Raw genomic sequence first — 15,298 nt, 5'->3', positions numbered from 1 at the left:
AAGAGAATAAGGCAGGGAAGGCACGGAAAAGAAAGCGCCTGGCACTTCCTTGCGCGGCTGTTTGCTCCTTCTGCTCGGGGGACCTGCTGGAGCAGAGGCGTCATTTGTTTTGCTGCCACAGCGACAGGGCCTCCTCTGCAGCGCGTCCGGATGCAGCTCGGCTTCTTCCGAGAGGCGAGGCATCTCCAGAGGAGGCAGCGAAATCAAGTCTCTGACCCGCTGGGGAGCTGCGCCAGCGCCTACGGGTGCGATCCTTGGCGACTGATGAGATGCTCTTGTGGTTAAAAAAAGCCATCAGCGAGGAAAGGAGCGGCGGGTAACGAAACCACTGAGAGACGGGGTGTGTTTCCACAGGAAACGGCATAGGTCTCTCACTGAGCCATGCCATTAAGGTGTGATGCAGGATGCTGAGCCGGTGCTCCCTATCGATTCCAAACGATGACGTCACTGCGCTCGTGACAGACCTTGCCTTAACAGCGGATGCGCCAAATAGCATCTCGCTTATAGTTTCTAGCCATCACGCAGGGTGCGCATGCGCACACACATACACACACACGCACATAGAGTCACGGAGCACTGGGGAGCGCATTAGTGGTGTATAGCTAGCAGGATTTACTGGCTATCCAGTGACAGCTTGGCTGCCGCCATTGATTAGCCAGGGTAGACAAACACTGGTGGGACAGAAGCCTGAAGGGCAGACACACACATTGCGACAACGCCCCTCCCCCAGCACATACCGCGCGGTGAACGTAGCAAGCACAAGCTCCGCCCCGACCATCACGGAGGAGTGTAACTTTGGAGACCCTGCTGGGTCCCAGTGGCATGGTCTGGTCACCGTGGTGACAGTCGCCTTCCCTGCAGTGCAGCGCAACCTTCAACCCACCTCAGTGCGGCGGCCCCGGGCGCGAGGCACCTCCACTAGTGAAAAGGTCAATTATGCTGCAGGTAATTTGCATGGAATTGGGGACTGAAGTTTAATTAGGCAAACTGTAGTAATTAAGGCCTTGGTTTAATGTAATAATGGTGCACACTTTTGCCTACCATGCGCCTGCTGTAAAAGTAAGTGGGAGCGCGACTGATTTGCAATGGAGAGCACCACCGTCCTGCTTCTCCACCCTTGGTCGTGCTCTGCAAACATAGTCGCCTCCCCCTGCCCCATCTACGTTCCCTCCCCAGCCAAGACACACACACACACACACACAGAGGTGCTGGTGCTTCCTTTGTCTAAAATTGCTCCACAACTTCACACAGGCAGTTTTTCAGACAGGGGGCGAATGTTCTTCAGCTTGTATCCGATGTGTTTTCTGGTGCCCTTCCACCCCCCAGCTCCGCTAAGCTGCCTCCTTGCTGCCCGTTGGGTGCGGCGCAGTGCGGGCATCTCGTCGCACGCAATACCCAATTGCGCTTGTCAGGAGTTCAAGCGGAGTCGAATGGCGCCACTGCAAGTCCCCTCATCAATCATGTCGGGGGCTCGCCTTCGGCGTCATTATTATTTCAGTAAGTAGACCAGCTAAAAATAAATAATATAAAAAAAAGACCAATGCCTGCAGTTCCAGTTTCCCATTGCCCCTCCTGAACAAAGCCTTATTTCGACTGCTTTGCATACAGCCATTAACGTGTCAGAGAAGAACTTTCAGCATTGCCTGGACTGATAACTCTCCGCAGGCCGCTTTTCCGGATAATTCTCCCGCTCTTAATGGGCGCGCTTTTCAGGAGGCAAGAAACGCAGCGGCTGCAGAGCTAATGTCTGCGTACAGGATGTTGAGGGCACCTTTGAAGGAGCGCCCAGGGTGCTGCTGAACTGGAGATGCCCTGGCACATGAAGGAGAAGCTTGACAGACACACACCAAGCACCGTGTTCTAATTTCCAGTTCGTTTCAATTTCTCCAGCAGGCTGTTTCTTTTCCTTCTCCATATCTGATTATTTTAACCTCTTCTAATGTTGCTCTACATCACCGCTGGTGGTTAATTTATCTGGATTTAAACAGTTAATCTGCATTGCAAAGACACACACACACACACACACACACACATCATCTGAAACCGCTTACCTCATACGGGGTCTCAGGGAGCCGGAGCCTAACCCGGCAACACAGGACGAAAGGCTGGAGGGGGAGGGGATGCACCCAGGATGGGACGTCAGTCCGTCGCAAGGCACCCCAAGCAGGATTCAAACCCCAGACCAACTGTAGAGCAGGACCCAGTCCAACCCACTGCACCACCGTGCGCCCCTGCATTGCAAAGACTTTCCTCACATCCCCGAGTAAACACGCAGAAGAAAGACCACATGAAAGAGCAAAGTGTGAGAGTATCAGTAACAGAACCCATAGCTGTTATGGAACAAAACATGCCAATTTGCCATACAGAAAAACGTGTTTTGGATGAAGCCGCCAAAAGTGTTTCCAACCTGGAAAGATACGTGTCAGATGTGATTAGCGCTCGTTTTTCTCCAGCCAGCTGGACGAGGTCACTGCCATACAATGGTGAAGGCAGTAAGGAAATCTGCTTGCATCCACCGCTCCCTCCACACATGGCTCATACGCTCCGACCGGCCTGATGCGCACCTCCTTCAAGGTCACCTTGTCGCAGGGGGTGAGGGCAAAGGTGAAAGGTCACCGTGAGCCCAACACAAAAAAGAAAGAAGGAAAGGCACGGGAGAGGAAGACGGATGGAGGGGCAGAGAGAGAGGGAGAGAGACAGCGTGAGTGACATTGTGACCGCTCTGCATCATCAATTAGACAAGCTGAAGTGGCATGGAGGAGGAACGGGCGCAAACCAGTATGCCTCACAGGGAGAAATAAATGACTGTGCCCTTATTGAGCGCAGCAAGGCATATAGCATTTCAGGCTGGCGAAGTCGCTCTGCCTTTGTCCCGCCGTTATTGATGAAGTCTGTTTCAAAGAAAATAATCCCCTCGGTTTGCCGGCGTTTGAGATTTCTCCCTCGCTTTAGAAGATCAATAGAGGAAAAATACAGGGGGTTGGGGGGTAGGAGGATGGAGAAATGAAATGCAGACAGCGGCAAAGTAACATTTCATATCAGAAACACAGCGGGGCCACCCTCGCAGAGACACCCCAATCAAAGGACACCCAACTTGCCCTTTGCTGATGTGCCCCACCTCCTGGGACTGATTCTGACCGCAATGTGGACTCCTGAGAACACCCTCCCATCAGTTCCACAGTCCCGTTCACTGGCCTACAACTACGAAGTTCATAAGCAAAAAACAAGGTGGTTAAATACATATAAACATTTACCACATATAATTACTTTTTTCCCCCATAAAACTGGGAAATTCACCTGCTAGTTTTTCTCATTTTAACTATATTTACTTAGACACTTTTTGCCAAAGCATTCATTTATACAGCATGAATTCAGGGTTAGATACTTCACCTAAAGGTGAGAGAGGAGCAGGGGATTTGAACCTGTGTCCTGCACGCATAAGGAGGCAGCTTTACCTGCTGCACTACAGACTGATCCTTCCATTGGAGGGGAAACTGGTCCTGTTTCACATATAATGTTGATACTCATTAGATTTTTTTTTTTTCGTTTAATTTTGCATAACATGGGCAATAATCCAAAATCCCTGCACCGCATTACCCTTTGCATCTGATTGTGAGAAACCTCCACAACAGTTCTGGAGAAAAGAGGGCCCCTCGGTGGAAAGATGCAGAGGGAGCGACTGTTTCCTCTCCCAGGATTCTGCAGCCAGGAGCAAGCCCTGCGTCCCAACTCATGCTCATGCATGCAGCACACAGCCTTTACTCTCAGCACATTCAAACAGGAGTGCTTGCAGTTGGAAGACTGGGATATGTGCTATGGACATGCATAAACGCCGGAGTGAGTGTATGTATGTGCATCTGTGTGAGATTGCCAGCAGCTGTAACATCAACACCTACACAGAGCAAGGCAAGGCCTGGTACGCTGCTCTGCAATGGCCCACAGCACTTGGCCTTGTGTCCCGTCACTGGGCAGAGCTACCCCCTTTCTCCAAAGCACCTTGGAGTGCTACTTACACCGATTTACCCATTTACACAGCTGAGTAATTGTTACACTATCAGTTTAGAGTAAGTACCTTGATCAAAGGTACAAGAGCAGCAGAGGGATTCGACCCTGCATCCTTCAAGTGATCAAAGTAACTCTAACCACTACAGCACGTAGATGCATAATGATAGACTGACTGGGGAAGATTAAAAATGAGGCTACTGATTTTTCACTTTGACGTTTATCGACACTCTGACATAGAAAGGGAGGGACACCGTCAGAAAGGGAGGGTCATCAGCAAAAAAAAAAAAAAAAAAAAAAAACATTTGAAAAATGCATTTTGAAATGTCAAGGTCGTTAGCAGGAAGAACAAAAGCAAGTCGTAGTTTCCTCGACGGCGGTGCGCCAGGCTTCAGAAAGCCTCCTCCAGGATGGCCTCACCCGCCTGGCCAGCTCCTCCAGCATGCATAATGAAGGTGGGGGTGGAGTAAACATGGAAGAAGACTCACATTCTGACCCCAGGCCTCTTCAGGGGTCAGGGGGTGGGATGGAAGCCTGGTTTTCAGCTGCCAGGGAAACGATGACATCGGAGGGTGGCGTAGGGGGTGCATGCACCACATGCGGGATTATCTACCATTCAGTGGAACAATCGCATCCACCCCCACCCTCGGCACCCTTTCCCGGCGCATGCGGATACTTTATTATTCAGCCTCACACCCTTGAAGAGGATCAGCAGGGTCTCTTTGTACATGCCTATTTACGGTACATCAGAGCCCCGGCTTGAAAACCTCGCAGACGCCGATTTGCGCACGCCGCAGCGCCGCAAGACTGCCCAAATGGGGTGGGGGGTAAGGGGGGGGGCCCTGTCATTGAAAGGTTAGAGTGACGTCTGAGCTGAGGCGGACTGGCGCTCCATAAAAAGGCGAGCTGCTCGCCATTTCGCTCAGGGCCCCATCGGTCCACTGCGTGTGGCTCACTCTGAGTGATGGTTTCTTATTTCCGGGGATGTGCTGAAACTGCCTCATCACTGCCTGCCCGTTTGGCCAGGCACAGGGCTTTGTGTTCAGCCGTGATCGTTCAATGACACAATGCACTGCAGAATTAACAGCAATGAACGAAGAGGGCGTACCAGGAGAAGTGTGATGGTGATCCTATCCTTAACCTGGCAGTGAACCAGGCTGTGTCCTTGAGTGTCCAGTGGACATCTTTGCAGCTGGTGATCACGTTTTCTGTTGACAGAATTAAGTGGGAGGGCACTAGGGCCTGGCGACTGCACACAACGCTGCAATGAGACAAATTTAACCTGTATCCCGCGGGACCTAGCGACTGCCCCAGATGTGAGTTTGGTACCGGAGTGCGATCACAGGGTGTGTGTGTGACAGGGTGTTAGAAACGCGCTTTAGAGAATTTAGGTGGCGATACGGTAAGGAACCAGCCACTCTCTTTGCAAAACTTCACCTTGGAAATGGAGAGACAGAACGGGAGTGGCGCTGAGAATCGATGGTGGGTTTCATTCACCGTGGGTTCAATTCCAGAAGCCATGAATTCAGAAGGTGGTACTGAAATATATTCAATTCCGGAGGGTGGGTGTGCAGCGGGTTTGGCCGGGTCCCGGTCTCTGGTGGGTGTGGGGTTAGAGTCCTGCTCCTTGCGATGGACTGGCGTCCCGTCCTGGGTGTGTGTGTCCCCTGCGCCCTGTGGGGCTGGGTTAGGCTCCAGTTTGCTGCGACCCCACTCGGGACAAGCGGTTTCAGAAAATGTGTGTGTGTGTGTGTGTGTGTGTGTGTGTTTGTGTGTGTACTGAAACATTCTGTGATCTGTCTACAAACCACAGGCCCTGGTGGCAACATTCACGTGACATCCATTAGCATAACTTACAAAAATTCACATATATATACTCCAGAACTGTAAAATAAGTACAATCATAAAGCCTGTACAGGAAATAACAATGGAAAATAACAGGTGATAGATTCCAGCTCACAAAACTATAGTTAGATTTTTGATGTAAATGACTTCCACGGCACAACAAACAATGAACACAGGAGCAATGTGTGCCTTGGTTCCGTGTGTCACATTTAAACACACACATTTCACTAAAACTGCAGAAAAAAGACAGTCGCAGGATTTTAACAGGAAACAGACAGTTATCTAGTTTGTGTTGAGATTCATTTGCCCTGGTGGAAAGAACAATCTCAACAAGAGGTGTGAAGACAATCTGGATTTGTCACACATATCGTAAAGTGCTGCCTGGACCCGGACTAACGTGAGCTTTCATCTCATTACCCTAAATACAAAGGCAACTTTATGTAGTGATTTTGTCCTTGATGCATCTTTAGCATAGAGAAAACTGGCAGTAAACAGGAGAATGTGAAGACACATGCCACTTTAGCAACATAAAAACATCTTGAAATGTCAGTCTGTTGAGCATCTATAAATAGATGATCATTACATTATTTGTTTATACAATGCAGAAGCAGTCACGGTGCTATTAAGTGCACAGCACAGCTTGGCTGTACATGACAATGAGTACCTAAGTGGACCTGAGGTTCATGAGGGTTGCATTTGGACCAACATTTCCGAAACCAGCCACAAAAACAGATTTACCCACATCCAGATGAAGTGGCAGAAAAGAAAAGGTAAATGCGAGCACGGTACTAAGCGCACACTCTTGTTTTGTTTCCCTGTTTTTTTCCTAGGGCCCTCTTGCTGAAGTCATGCAGTCCTTCAGAGAACGGAGTGGTTTCCAAGGCAACCAGCCCTGCTACCAGCAGGAACCCCATGAATTATCACGCCTTGAGAATTACAGAAATCATCACAGCCAGGCCAGACAAGGCTACGAGGTGCACTCCCTTGAAACAGCGGCAACGGCAGCCGTGGGAGTCGGATCTAAGGACTGTTATGGCCAACCTGCCTACCCCAGGTACACTGGCGGTGGTGGCTCTGCGCCAGCTAAGAAGCAGTACAAAGGGGCTAAGATTTCAGGCCAGCCCCTACCTGGCGGTTTCGGTAACCGCCTGGGCACTGCCTATTCGGCACAGTATATGAGTGAAGGCCACATTCAGCAGAAGTGGGAGGATCCTGCTCACCTGACGCAATACAAGCAAGACATGGTGGGTCGTCTGGAGGTGGCCAGCAGGCCGGGAAGAAATGGCCCCCAGTATCTCGAGCACAGTGTCCAGCCCATTTCCCAAAGCCAGTGCTCCCACACCCCTCAACCCTCTGCTCCAGTTTACACCAGCCACCATCAACAGATCCTCCCGCAAAATGCATCCCCATCTCCTCTGGCCTACAACCAGGGCCATCTGCACTACCCCCAGCATTCTCAGTCTCTGTCATCCTCCACATCGTCCTATATGGAAAAGTGCAGCTCTGTTTCCCACTGTTACAAAGGCTACACTATGGGTCCCAACTCCCAATACAGCCGGCCAGTGGGGAGCAGCAATAGCTTAAAGCAGAGTACATACAGATCCCCAAACAACTACACATACCAGCAGCCTTCTTCAAGATCTACCTATGAACAGCAGTCTTCCCTACAGGGGATGACCAATGCCCAGGACAGCCTTTCAAAATACCAACATTTTAGCCAGCAGCAACAGAGTTATTGTCTATCAGATATGTCTGTGAGGTCACCAGAGCATTACTACCAGAACTGTAGCCCCAGTTCTGGTCACTCTCCAGCCCGATCAGTTGGAAGATCTCCTTCATACAGCTCCACCCCTTCTCCCTTAATGGTCAACTCAGAGACGTTCCAGTACAACCAGCCTCCCCTCCCCATAGGATCCTCATCCTCTGCAGGCCTCCAGGAACAGGGGCTGCTGATGCCCCCACATTCCCACACATCCCCTAGCATCAACCACCCAAAAACAAATTACACCGGCTCAATGAAGGACAGATTCTCTGAAAAGCTGCTCTCCAACCCCAGCCTATGGAGTCTCAATGCCCTAACCTCTCAAGTAGAGAGCATATCCAATAATGTTCAGCAACTGCTGCTCTCTGAGGCTCTCGTAGCCAACAAAAAAAGTAGTAAGCGTAGCACTACCAAGAAGGGCGAAGATTTTAAGGGCCAAATGCGATCACTTGAGGACTCCACTTGCTCAGATGTCCAGCAGGCTTCCCTTGTGACAGAGCCCTTCAACACTCCCCAGACACAAGAAGGATACTCCAGCAGCTGCGAGGACCAGCAGGATAGGAGCTATTACTGCTGTGGCCAAAACAGAAGTCCATCGCAGGCTAACGCCAATTCACAGCTTGTCCAGGAAATGGTGTCCTCCTGTTCTCTGACATCACCCGATGAAATGTTGAACATGGCAGAGGACTGTGTTCCCAGCTTGCAGATTGCACAGGCTGGTAACAACCTGAATTCTGTCTCATGGCTGCAGAGTGGAGAGGCTGTAGTGGATGTCAGTGTCAATGCCTCATTGAAGAACATGGGAAAGAAATCTCCCCAAAGCATAGCCATTCCAACCCCACAGCAGCCAGAGTTCCTTGCTGACAGTCAAAGTCCAGGAGACTCTTTTAAGGAGAACTCTGAAGATTCAGGTTGGCAGGAAAAGCAAGTACAGGAAAACAAGGTGATGAAGAAAACTTCAGTTTCTCACTGCAGTGACAATGTAGAAGTCTTTAATGTGAGTGAGCAGATAGAGGAGAAGGAACAACATCAGCAACAAGAGAAAGGATGGTCAGAGAATGAGAAAGGCCCGGCTTTGCTTCATGTGATAAGTAAAGCACTGACTGAAAAAAAACACTGCGGCAACACAGGGGACAAACTGTACCAGGGGATGCAAAACCAATGTGATCCAGGTGAAGAAGACTGCGTTGAAAAGTGTGGCAGCCTCTGCAACCTGAGCTGCAGAGGAGACGTGGACACTGATGAGAAACTGATGAAAACAGAAATGTACGCATCAGAGTTGCCCATTGATCCTGACATACCTGAGAAAACAATGTCTTTCTTTTGGAGAGACGACTTTGTGCAAGATCAATATTTAAGCATAAAGGAGGACAACTCGGAGCTCCCCCAATTTAACTCCAGGAGTGAGCTTTTGGAAGAGAGGCTTTCAACTGTCGAAAAAGAAACAGAAGAAGCTCTTGAAGAGCAGCACTCTGTCCCCTCCTATCAGCCTGGTGAACTAAGAAAAGAGAAGGAGACTCTGTTGCCCTCGGAGGAGGTCATTAATAATACAATATGGTCACGAGAAGCTGGAAAATTCTGCCGCCTGGACGAGGAACAAAGGGACAAGGTTCCAGCAATCACAGAAGCCACGGCCCAAGAGAACACACTAGTGAGAGTTGAAAGGAGGTCAGTAGCTTGTGACATTGCACCTCCTACTCACTCAGCAAGCACTGCTTTCTCAGCCCTCCCTGAAAAAGCAACACCTCCACCCCAGGCAAGGGAACACATTGATCGCAGGGACGCTGAGGTGCTGGAGCCCGACTCCCCTCAGTTGCCAGGCAAGTCCATTTTGCCCTCAGCACCTTCCTGGGCCAACACTCCACCCTCACCCAAGAAAGGGGATGAAGACATAGAGCCTGGGATAAGCTGCCCAAGCGCAGTGACACCATCCATTAAACCAGAGCCAGCAGCCCCTACCGCTAATATTCGTCTATTCAACAGAAAGCATGGGCGGGGAAGAAAGGGTCAAACAGGGAAACAGATGCAAGCAGGTGTTCGAATAAGGAGACATCTAATAATGGAAGCAGATGCTCCCATGGCGCGTCAGGAAGTCACGTTGCCTTCTAGCGAAAGCGAAATATTTCCTGATCATACATGTGCTGCTCAAAAGGACATTTCCAGGCAATTGCCTAAGTGTTTTGCTGAGAACTTCCCTTCCAGGATGTGTACCCGCTCTGTCAGTGCCCTAACCAATCCCAAAGCCTTCCTCCAGCTGAAACGACAGCTGGGTCCAAAGGTTTCAGAAGATGGTGCCACCAAGGACTGCATGGGTCACCCAAAGGACTTAATCACAAAGATTAAGTGGATGAGGCAAAAAAGCCCTGAACAAACAGCTGTGGACCAAGTGACCTGCACTGAAAGCTTGACTGGGAGTGACCAGCAGCATGAGAGCCAGGAAACAGCTTTGATTTTGCCTCCACTAACTAAAGACTTAAAGGCCATGGTCCTTAGGTCTCGAAAACCAACACAGTACAACCTGCTTAAGGAAACTGCGAAAGACAAAAGGGCAATGACTGTATTTCCTAAGAAGATAAAGGAAACTAAAAAGCAAAAGGATGCTTTGCAGAACGACAAGGCTTGCTTGTACCCAAAGCAACCCCAAGCTGGTGCCCATCAGCGAGTTTACAAAAGTTTGACTAGCAAAACAGGTGAGAAGATTGTATCTCCCAACAAAAGAAAGTCGAACATCTATTCTATGGTCCCACTAAAAAAACATAAAGGAACACAACCAGAGACACATCAAAGAAAGGATCCTCAGCTACCAGCTGCACTGGCAGGAGTGAAAGGACCTAAGAACAAGCTAAGGCGGGGAGAACATTTTAAAGTGTCTCTGAGCAGTTACCATACCAAAGAAAACCCTCTTGCTAGTAATACAAGTGAGATCCACAGTTCTCCTCCTCAATGTCCTACGAAAACAAAGTATCTCCCTCCAAGAAAAGGCCGAGGCCTGAAGTATGAAGCAATGGTTCAAAAAATTACATCACCAGGGTCAAAAAAGCATGTTTCAAATCCTCAAGTGGAGAACGTACCCATAGATCTGATGTCAAAAACTAAACAGCAGGATTTTGAACCAAAGGAAATGGTGAAGGCCTTGGAGGAGAAGCCAGGGCAGAATGGGAGTATGTGGAGCATAGAAGCAATGACGGATGGTGCCTGCACCAAAACTGCCATTCGGAAGAGGAAAGGGTTGGTCACTGAAGGTGAGGAAGAGCCTGGGCCTCCAAAAGAGACCAGCGGTGCTGTTGTCAACATGCCCAGGCTGGCGAAGCAACGGGCCATTAAGAACAACCACGAGATGCACTTGAAGCAGAGGAGGAAGAGAAGGAAAGGTCCTACTCCTGCTGAGAGTACCACCAGTGCAGAGGAGCCTGAGCTGCCCACCGCCGCTTCAGCAGCAGCCTTCACAGGGAAGCTGGCAAGCAGCACACAGATGATCATAGATGGTGGTGTGTGCAGGAGGGGGAAGTGCAAAGCGCTGCGCACAAAGAAGAGCCAGGCAAACGCATTGGCTAAGGATGGCAGCAGAAAGCAAAACATTCTCAAAAAAACAGGGCCCAAAAAGAGAATCAGAAAGAGCACCAAAGCTAGGAAGACTACAGAAATGGGGCCGAGCACTAAGGCGAAGCAGAGGGAGCAAATCTCTCCAGTGGCGCAGCAAAACCAGGCACCAACGCCTTTAAAACACGCCTTGTGTAAGACTACAAAAAAAGAAAGCCGGCCCCTTTTCTGCCCGTACGTGCACATCGACAGTTCGAGAAGCTTTGGCTTGCATTGCACCGTTGTCAACAGGCCTGAGGAGGAGCTGCTTCTTCTTCAAACCAAGAAGAAGAGCCCTTCCAAAATCAAGAACTCTGTTTCTGTTGCCAAGGCAATTGCAAACTCCTCAGTCATGCTGCAGGGGCCCTTGGTTAATAAAAGCCTAATTGACAGGTGTCTGACTTGTTGCCTGTGTGGAAAGCCAGCAAATTTCAGAGAGCTCGGGGACCTGTGTGGACCGTATTACCCCGAGGACAGCATCCCAAGGAAGGCACTGTCATTCAGATACAAACTGGAGTTGCAGAAGGACAGGGAGAAAGTGAGCTGCAGTACAGTTTCAGCCAGCCCTCTGAAAAGGGAAGGAGCGCTGAGCTGCAGTGGGCTTGCCAGCCTCGGCGGAGCGACTGAAAGGCCCACAAGGGCAGAGAGGCCATCAGGGGAGAGCATTATGACCCGGCCTACTTTCCGGGAAAGATACAGGAAGCTGCAGCAGCTCCAGGGTTGCAATAGAAAAGCCACAGATGGAGGCGCCTTGACCTTGTTCCAGAGGCTGCAGCTGGAGGCAGAGGCTAAGGAGCACTGGGCCCACGAGGCCTGTGCCATTTGGACCGGTGGGGTGATCCTGGTCACTGGAAAGCTGTATGGCCTGAAGGAGGCAGCACACACTGCTGCTGAAACGGTAAGTCTGCTCTCTTCCAAATCAGACTACCATATCTATCTATCTATCTATCTATCTATCTATCTATCTATCTATCTATCTAATTCCCATTACAAACAAAATAAACCCCATACTGCACCATTAGATTTAAGTGTAGCGCTCTCTAAGGGTCTCTGACTGCTGCAACGTAGTGTGTTCAACTTTCTTTGTTTCTTTTTTCTTTCCTTTTGTTTCTCATGGGTGGGATGCGTTGCATGGTCCACTTCTCCTTGCGCAGCCGTGCTCCAGGTGTCAGAATGTGGGCGCATCAGTCAGCTGCTGCTGGAAGGGCTGCACACAGACGTTCCACTACGTCTGTGCCAAGGAGATGGGTGAGGACGTATATTTGGCCTGGATGTGTGCGTTGTGTTTACACGCTTCAAGTAAACCATAAAGTGTGACCATAATAAGCGTGATTTCAATACTTCTTGTAAGCATTGATGACACACTCTTGCTGTGCAACACTGATACTTTGCAGAAGATATAGCCTTGGGATTGCTTAAATCCAGGATTATTTCACAAACTCCCTATTTATTGGCAAGTGTCAATTTCTTCATGTACCTCTTCTGTTTTGCTCTTACAGGTTGCTTGCTAGAAGAAGACAACTTTTCAATGAAATGTATAAAACACAAGGTAAACATGATTTGTCTTATACTGTTGAAAGCACGGACATGCCTTGGAAACCATTAACTGATGACCTCATGCCCTTCTGTAGGCTGTACAGCAGTTACTGGCACAACAGAAGTACATGTTTGTAGATTGGAATTCTGAGTAAGGCTGTTGTTCAGCATCCAGTCACATGTCAGATATGGCCACGGAGTCCTGGGTGTTTCTCTGACATTCATACTAACACGGTTCGCTAATTGGATGCTGGCTGTCCTCAAGCGCTGTGATGCTACGAGGAAGTCCATTAGTGGTAAAAGGGACATGTCTGACACCGCGGGGGGCGGCGACATGTCACTCAGACATAGCCACAGGACTGTTTGTGTGTGGGGTGGTAGAACAGAACCACTTCTGGAAAACACAGTCTCTGCGGTGTGAAGGTTTCATGCTCCCAACATGAAAATGTAATATTTACCGCCTCCAAAAAAAAAATCGCAGTATTGTGAAAATGGTGATTGATTTTCACGTTTATGTCAGACACAGTCAGACCATGGCTGTTATTATCAGCTTGTTTATTAAAGACGTAAATATGCGAAATACTGGTAACATCCTTCAGCCGCGGATGACAATGTCATCCCAGCCCATGCATCCAGCTTGATAGGTTAAAGCTGCCTGAAGCGTCCTCTGCTGGTCTTTCTGTGGAAATTCAAGAAAGGAAAGCAAAGCAAAACCTAGAAAGCCAGGTTGGGTGAGGGTTTATGGATGGGCTGGTACCCCGGTTTTCTCTCACACACACACGCACACACACACACACACACACACACACACACACACACACACACACAGAGGGAGGGCCGCAAAGAGTATGGTATGAGTATGGAGTCTCTGGTAGTAGTAAATATAATAATAATAGTAACAATAATAATAATATGGGAGAAGAATGCTATTAGGGGGCACTCCTGCTGCGTTTCCCTGTTCAGCTGCAGTGCTTCGCCGGCAACTGCGCCAATTGAAACTAAAACGCTTAAGCAGAAAGTGCCCCCTGCAGACCCACAGCAGGAGTCGGTCGGCCTGTGCGTGTCTGCATGTGAGCTCGCGCTCTTGTTTCTGCCAAGCCGAGCTTGCCGGAGCCTGTCAGATCTGACTCCTCATGAAATGTTCCTGTGCGTTGTGTGTTGCAGGCCATGATGTGAAAGCAGGCCGTGCGGATGGGGGTGTGGAGCGCGGCGGTGCGGAGCGTGGACAGAGGGAGCAAGGCCTGCGGTAAAGCAAATGCCTCCGCCATCCCCTCCCCAGGAGGCTGTCGCTGGAAAACTGGATCGCACGCTTTCATCGTTCATGTGTGCACATTTCCCCGTGTGTCCATGCGCGACACACAGCTTGCGTGTTTATCGGTCAGAAACGACGCGCTTTCGAGGGGGACATTGTGGTCACGCACACAGCGCGCCCCTGAACGTGCATTCACGGACTCTGGTGGCCTACCTGTTGCCCTGGGCTGCCACGAAACTACTTGAAGGAGAGCGCCCTGGCTTGTGGAATGGCGTCCATTCACCCTCCTCCCCTCCCGCTATTCTGTGCTCCGGTGGCTGCTCAGTTTAGGGTTGCATTGTAACAACCATCAATAGAGGACTCTTTAATATAATAACCCATTTAATAAATCATCTAATTGTGTACAGAAGTACTGGAAATGTTTAAATGTAATATGTGATGTACTTAAATAATTGTGTATAGTATTTCTTAGAGATGTTTATTTTATATAAATACATATGTTAATTGCCTATAAAACCGATATTAAAATAATGGATTAAACGGGTTTTTTTTGCAACTTGTCCACAGTGACCTGGCCAGGAAGTGATCTCACTAAATATTTTATCTGCACATAGACGATGAATGTACACATTTTTCCACTAACACCAAGCTGAAATACTATCATGTGGCAATGTATGGATCTGAACAGGGATTGTTTTTGTATATTTTTCTAGTTCACCAACTATAGGTGACCACTCAGTAATACTTAATGTTTCAATTTATTATAGCACTTGTGCAAAAATGTAATGTTAATACACTACAGAAACCTGAACAGATTAAGACTTAGTGGTGTTGTACTTCATACATCTTTTATCAAAAATGGTTGTTTATTTCCACCTGATCATTAGATAAAATTGTCACTTTGATAGAACATTAAAAACAATCCAGATGTTACAAAATTTTCATTTTTATTTACATTCTGAAAATAAATCAAGGAAAAAGGTCTGAGAGCACACTGAGTTAAAAAAAAAAAAAACTTGATAAATTGACACTAGACTGATTAACCAATCTGAGTCAAGTGCGTCCAGTCTAAAAATTTTATGTAAAAACTTGTTTTTCAAACAATGCAAAGGAAATTAAAAAATGAAACCCCACAGGTGGACACTGTCTACATAAACACGTGAATGTTGGACCCTTGGGCTGGTGCACTTTGACCTTTAATCCTGACAAAGATGTATACAGATCAGAAATAGTGCCACATGCTCTAACCCAAACACACAACATCTCCATAACATGGGGTATATTGCTGTGTTGCAGAAGGAGCAGAGGAAATGTTGCTTTGG

The 15,298-nt window shown here is 48.7% G+C and overlaps 1 protein-coding gene across 1 annotated transcript in view; it reads left to right on the top strand.

Moving 5' to 3' along the window:
• rai1 (retinoic acid induced 1) overlaps nt 1-14,349 on the top strand; it is a 35,099-nt gene extending 20,750 nt beyond the window's left edge. The window contains exons 2-5 of the mRNA XM_018754531.2: nt 6,678-12,086; nt 12,343-12,436; nt 12,688-12,737; nt 13,889-14,349. Coding sequence (XP_018610047.1) covers nt 6,696-12,086; nt 12,343-12,436; nt 12,688-12,737; nt 13,889-13,900 — 5,547 coding nt within the window. The 5' untranslated portion in view covers nt 6,678-6,695 and the 3' untranslated portion in view covers nt 13,901-14,349. The remainder of the gene's footprint in view (nt 1-6,677; nt 12,087-12,342; nt 12,437-12,687; nt 12,738-13,888) is intronic.
• Nucleotides 14,350-15,298: the final 949 nt, after the last annotated feature.

This window comes from Scleropages formosus, chromosome 8 (assembly GCF_900964775.1).
Source record: "Scleropages formosus chromosome 8, fSclFor1.1, whole genome shotgun sequence".
Taxonomy (NCBI): domain Eukaryota; kingdom Metazoa; phylum Chordata; class Actinopteri; order Osteoglossiformes; family Osteoglossidae; genus Scleropages; species Scleropages formosus.
This window is presented reverse-complemented; position numbering and strand designations above follow the sequence as displayed.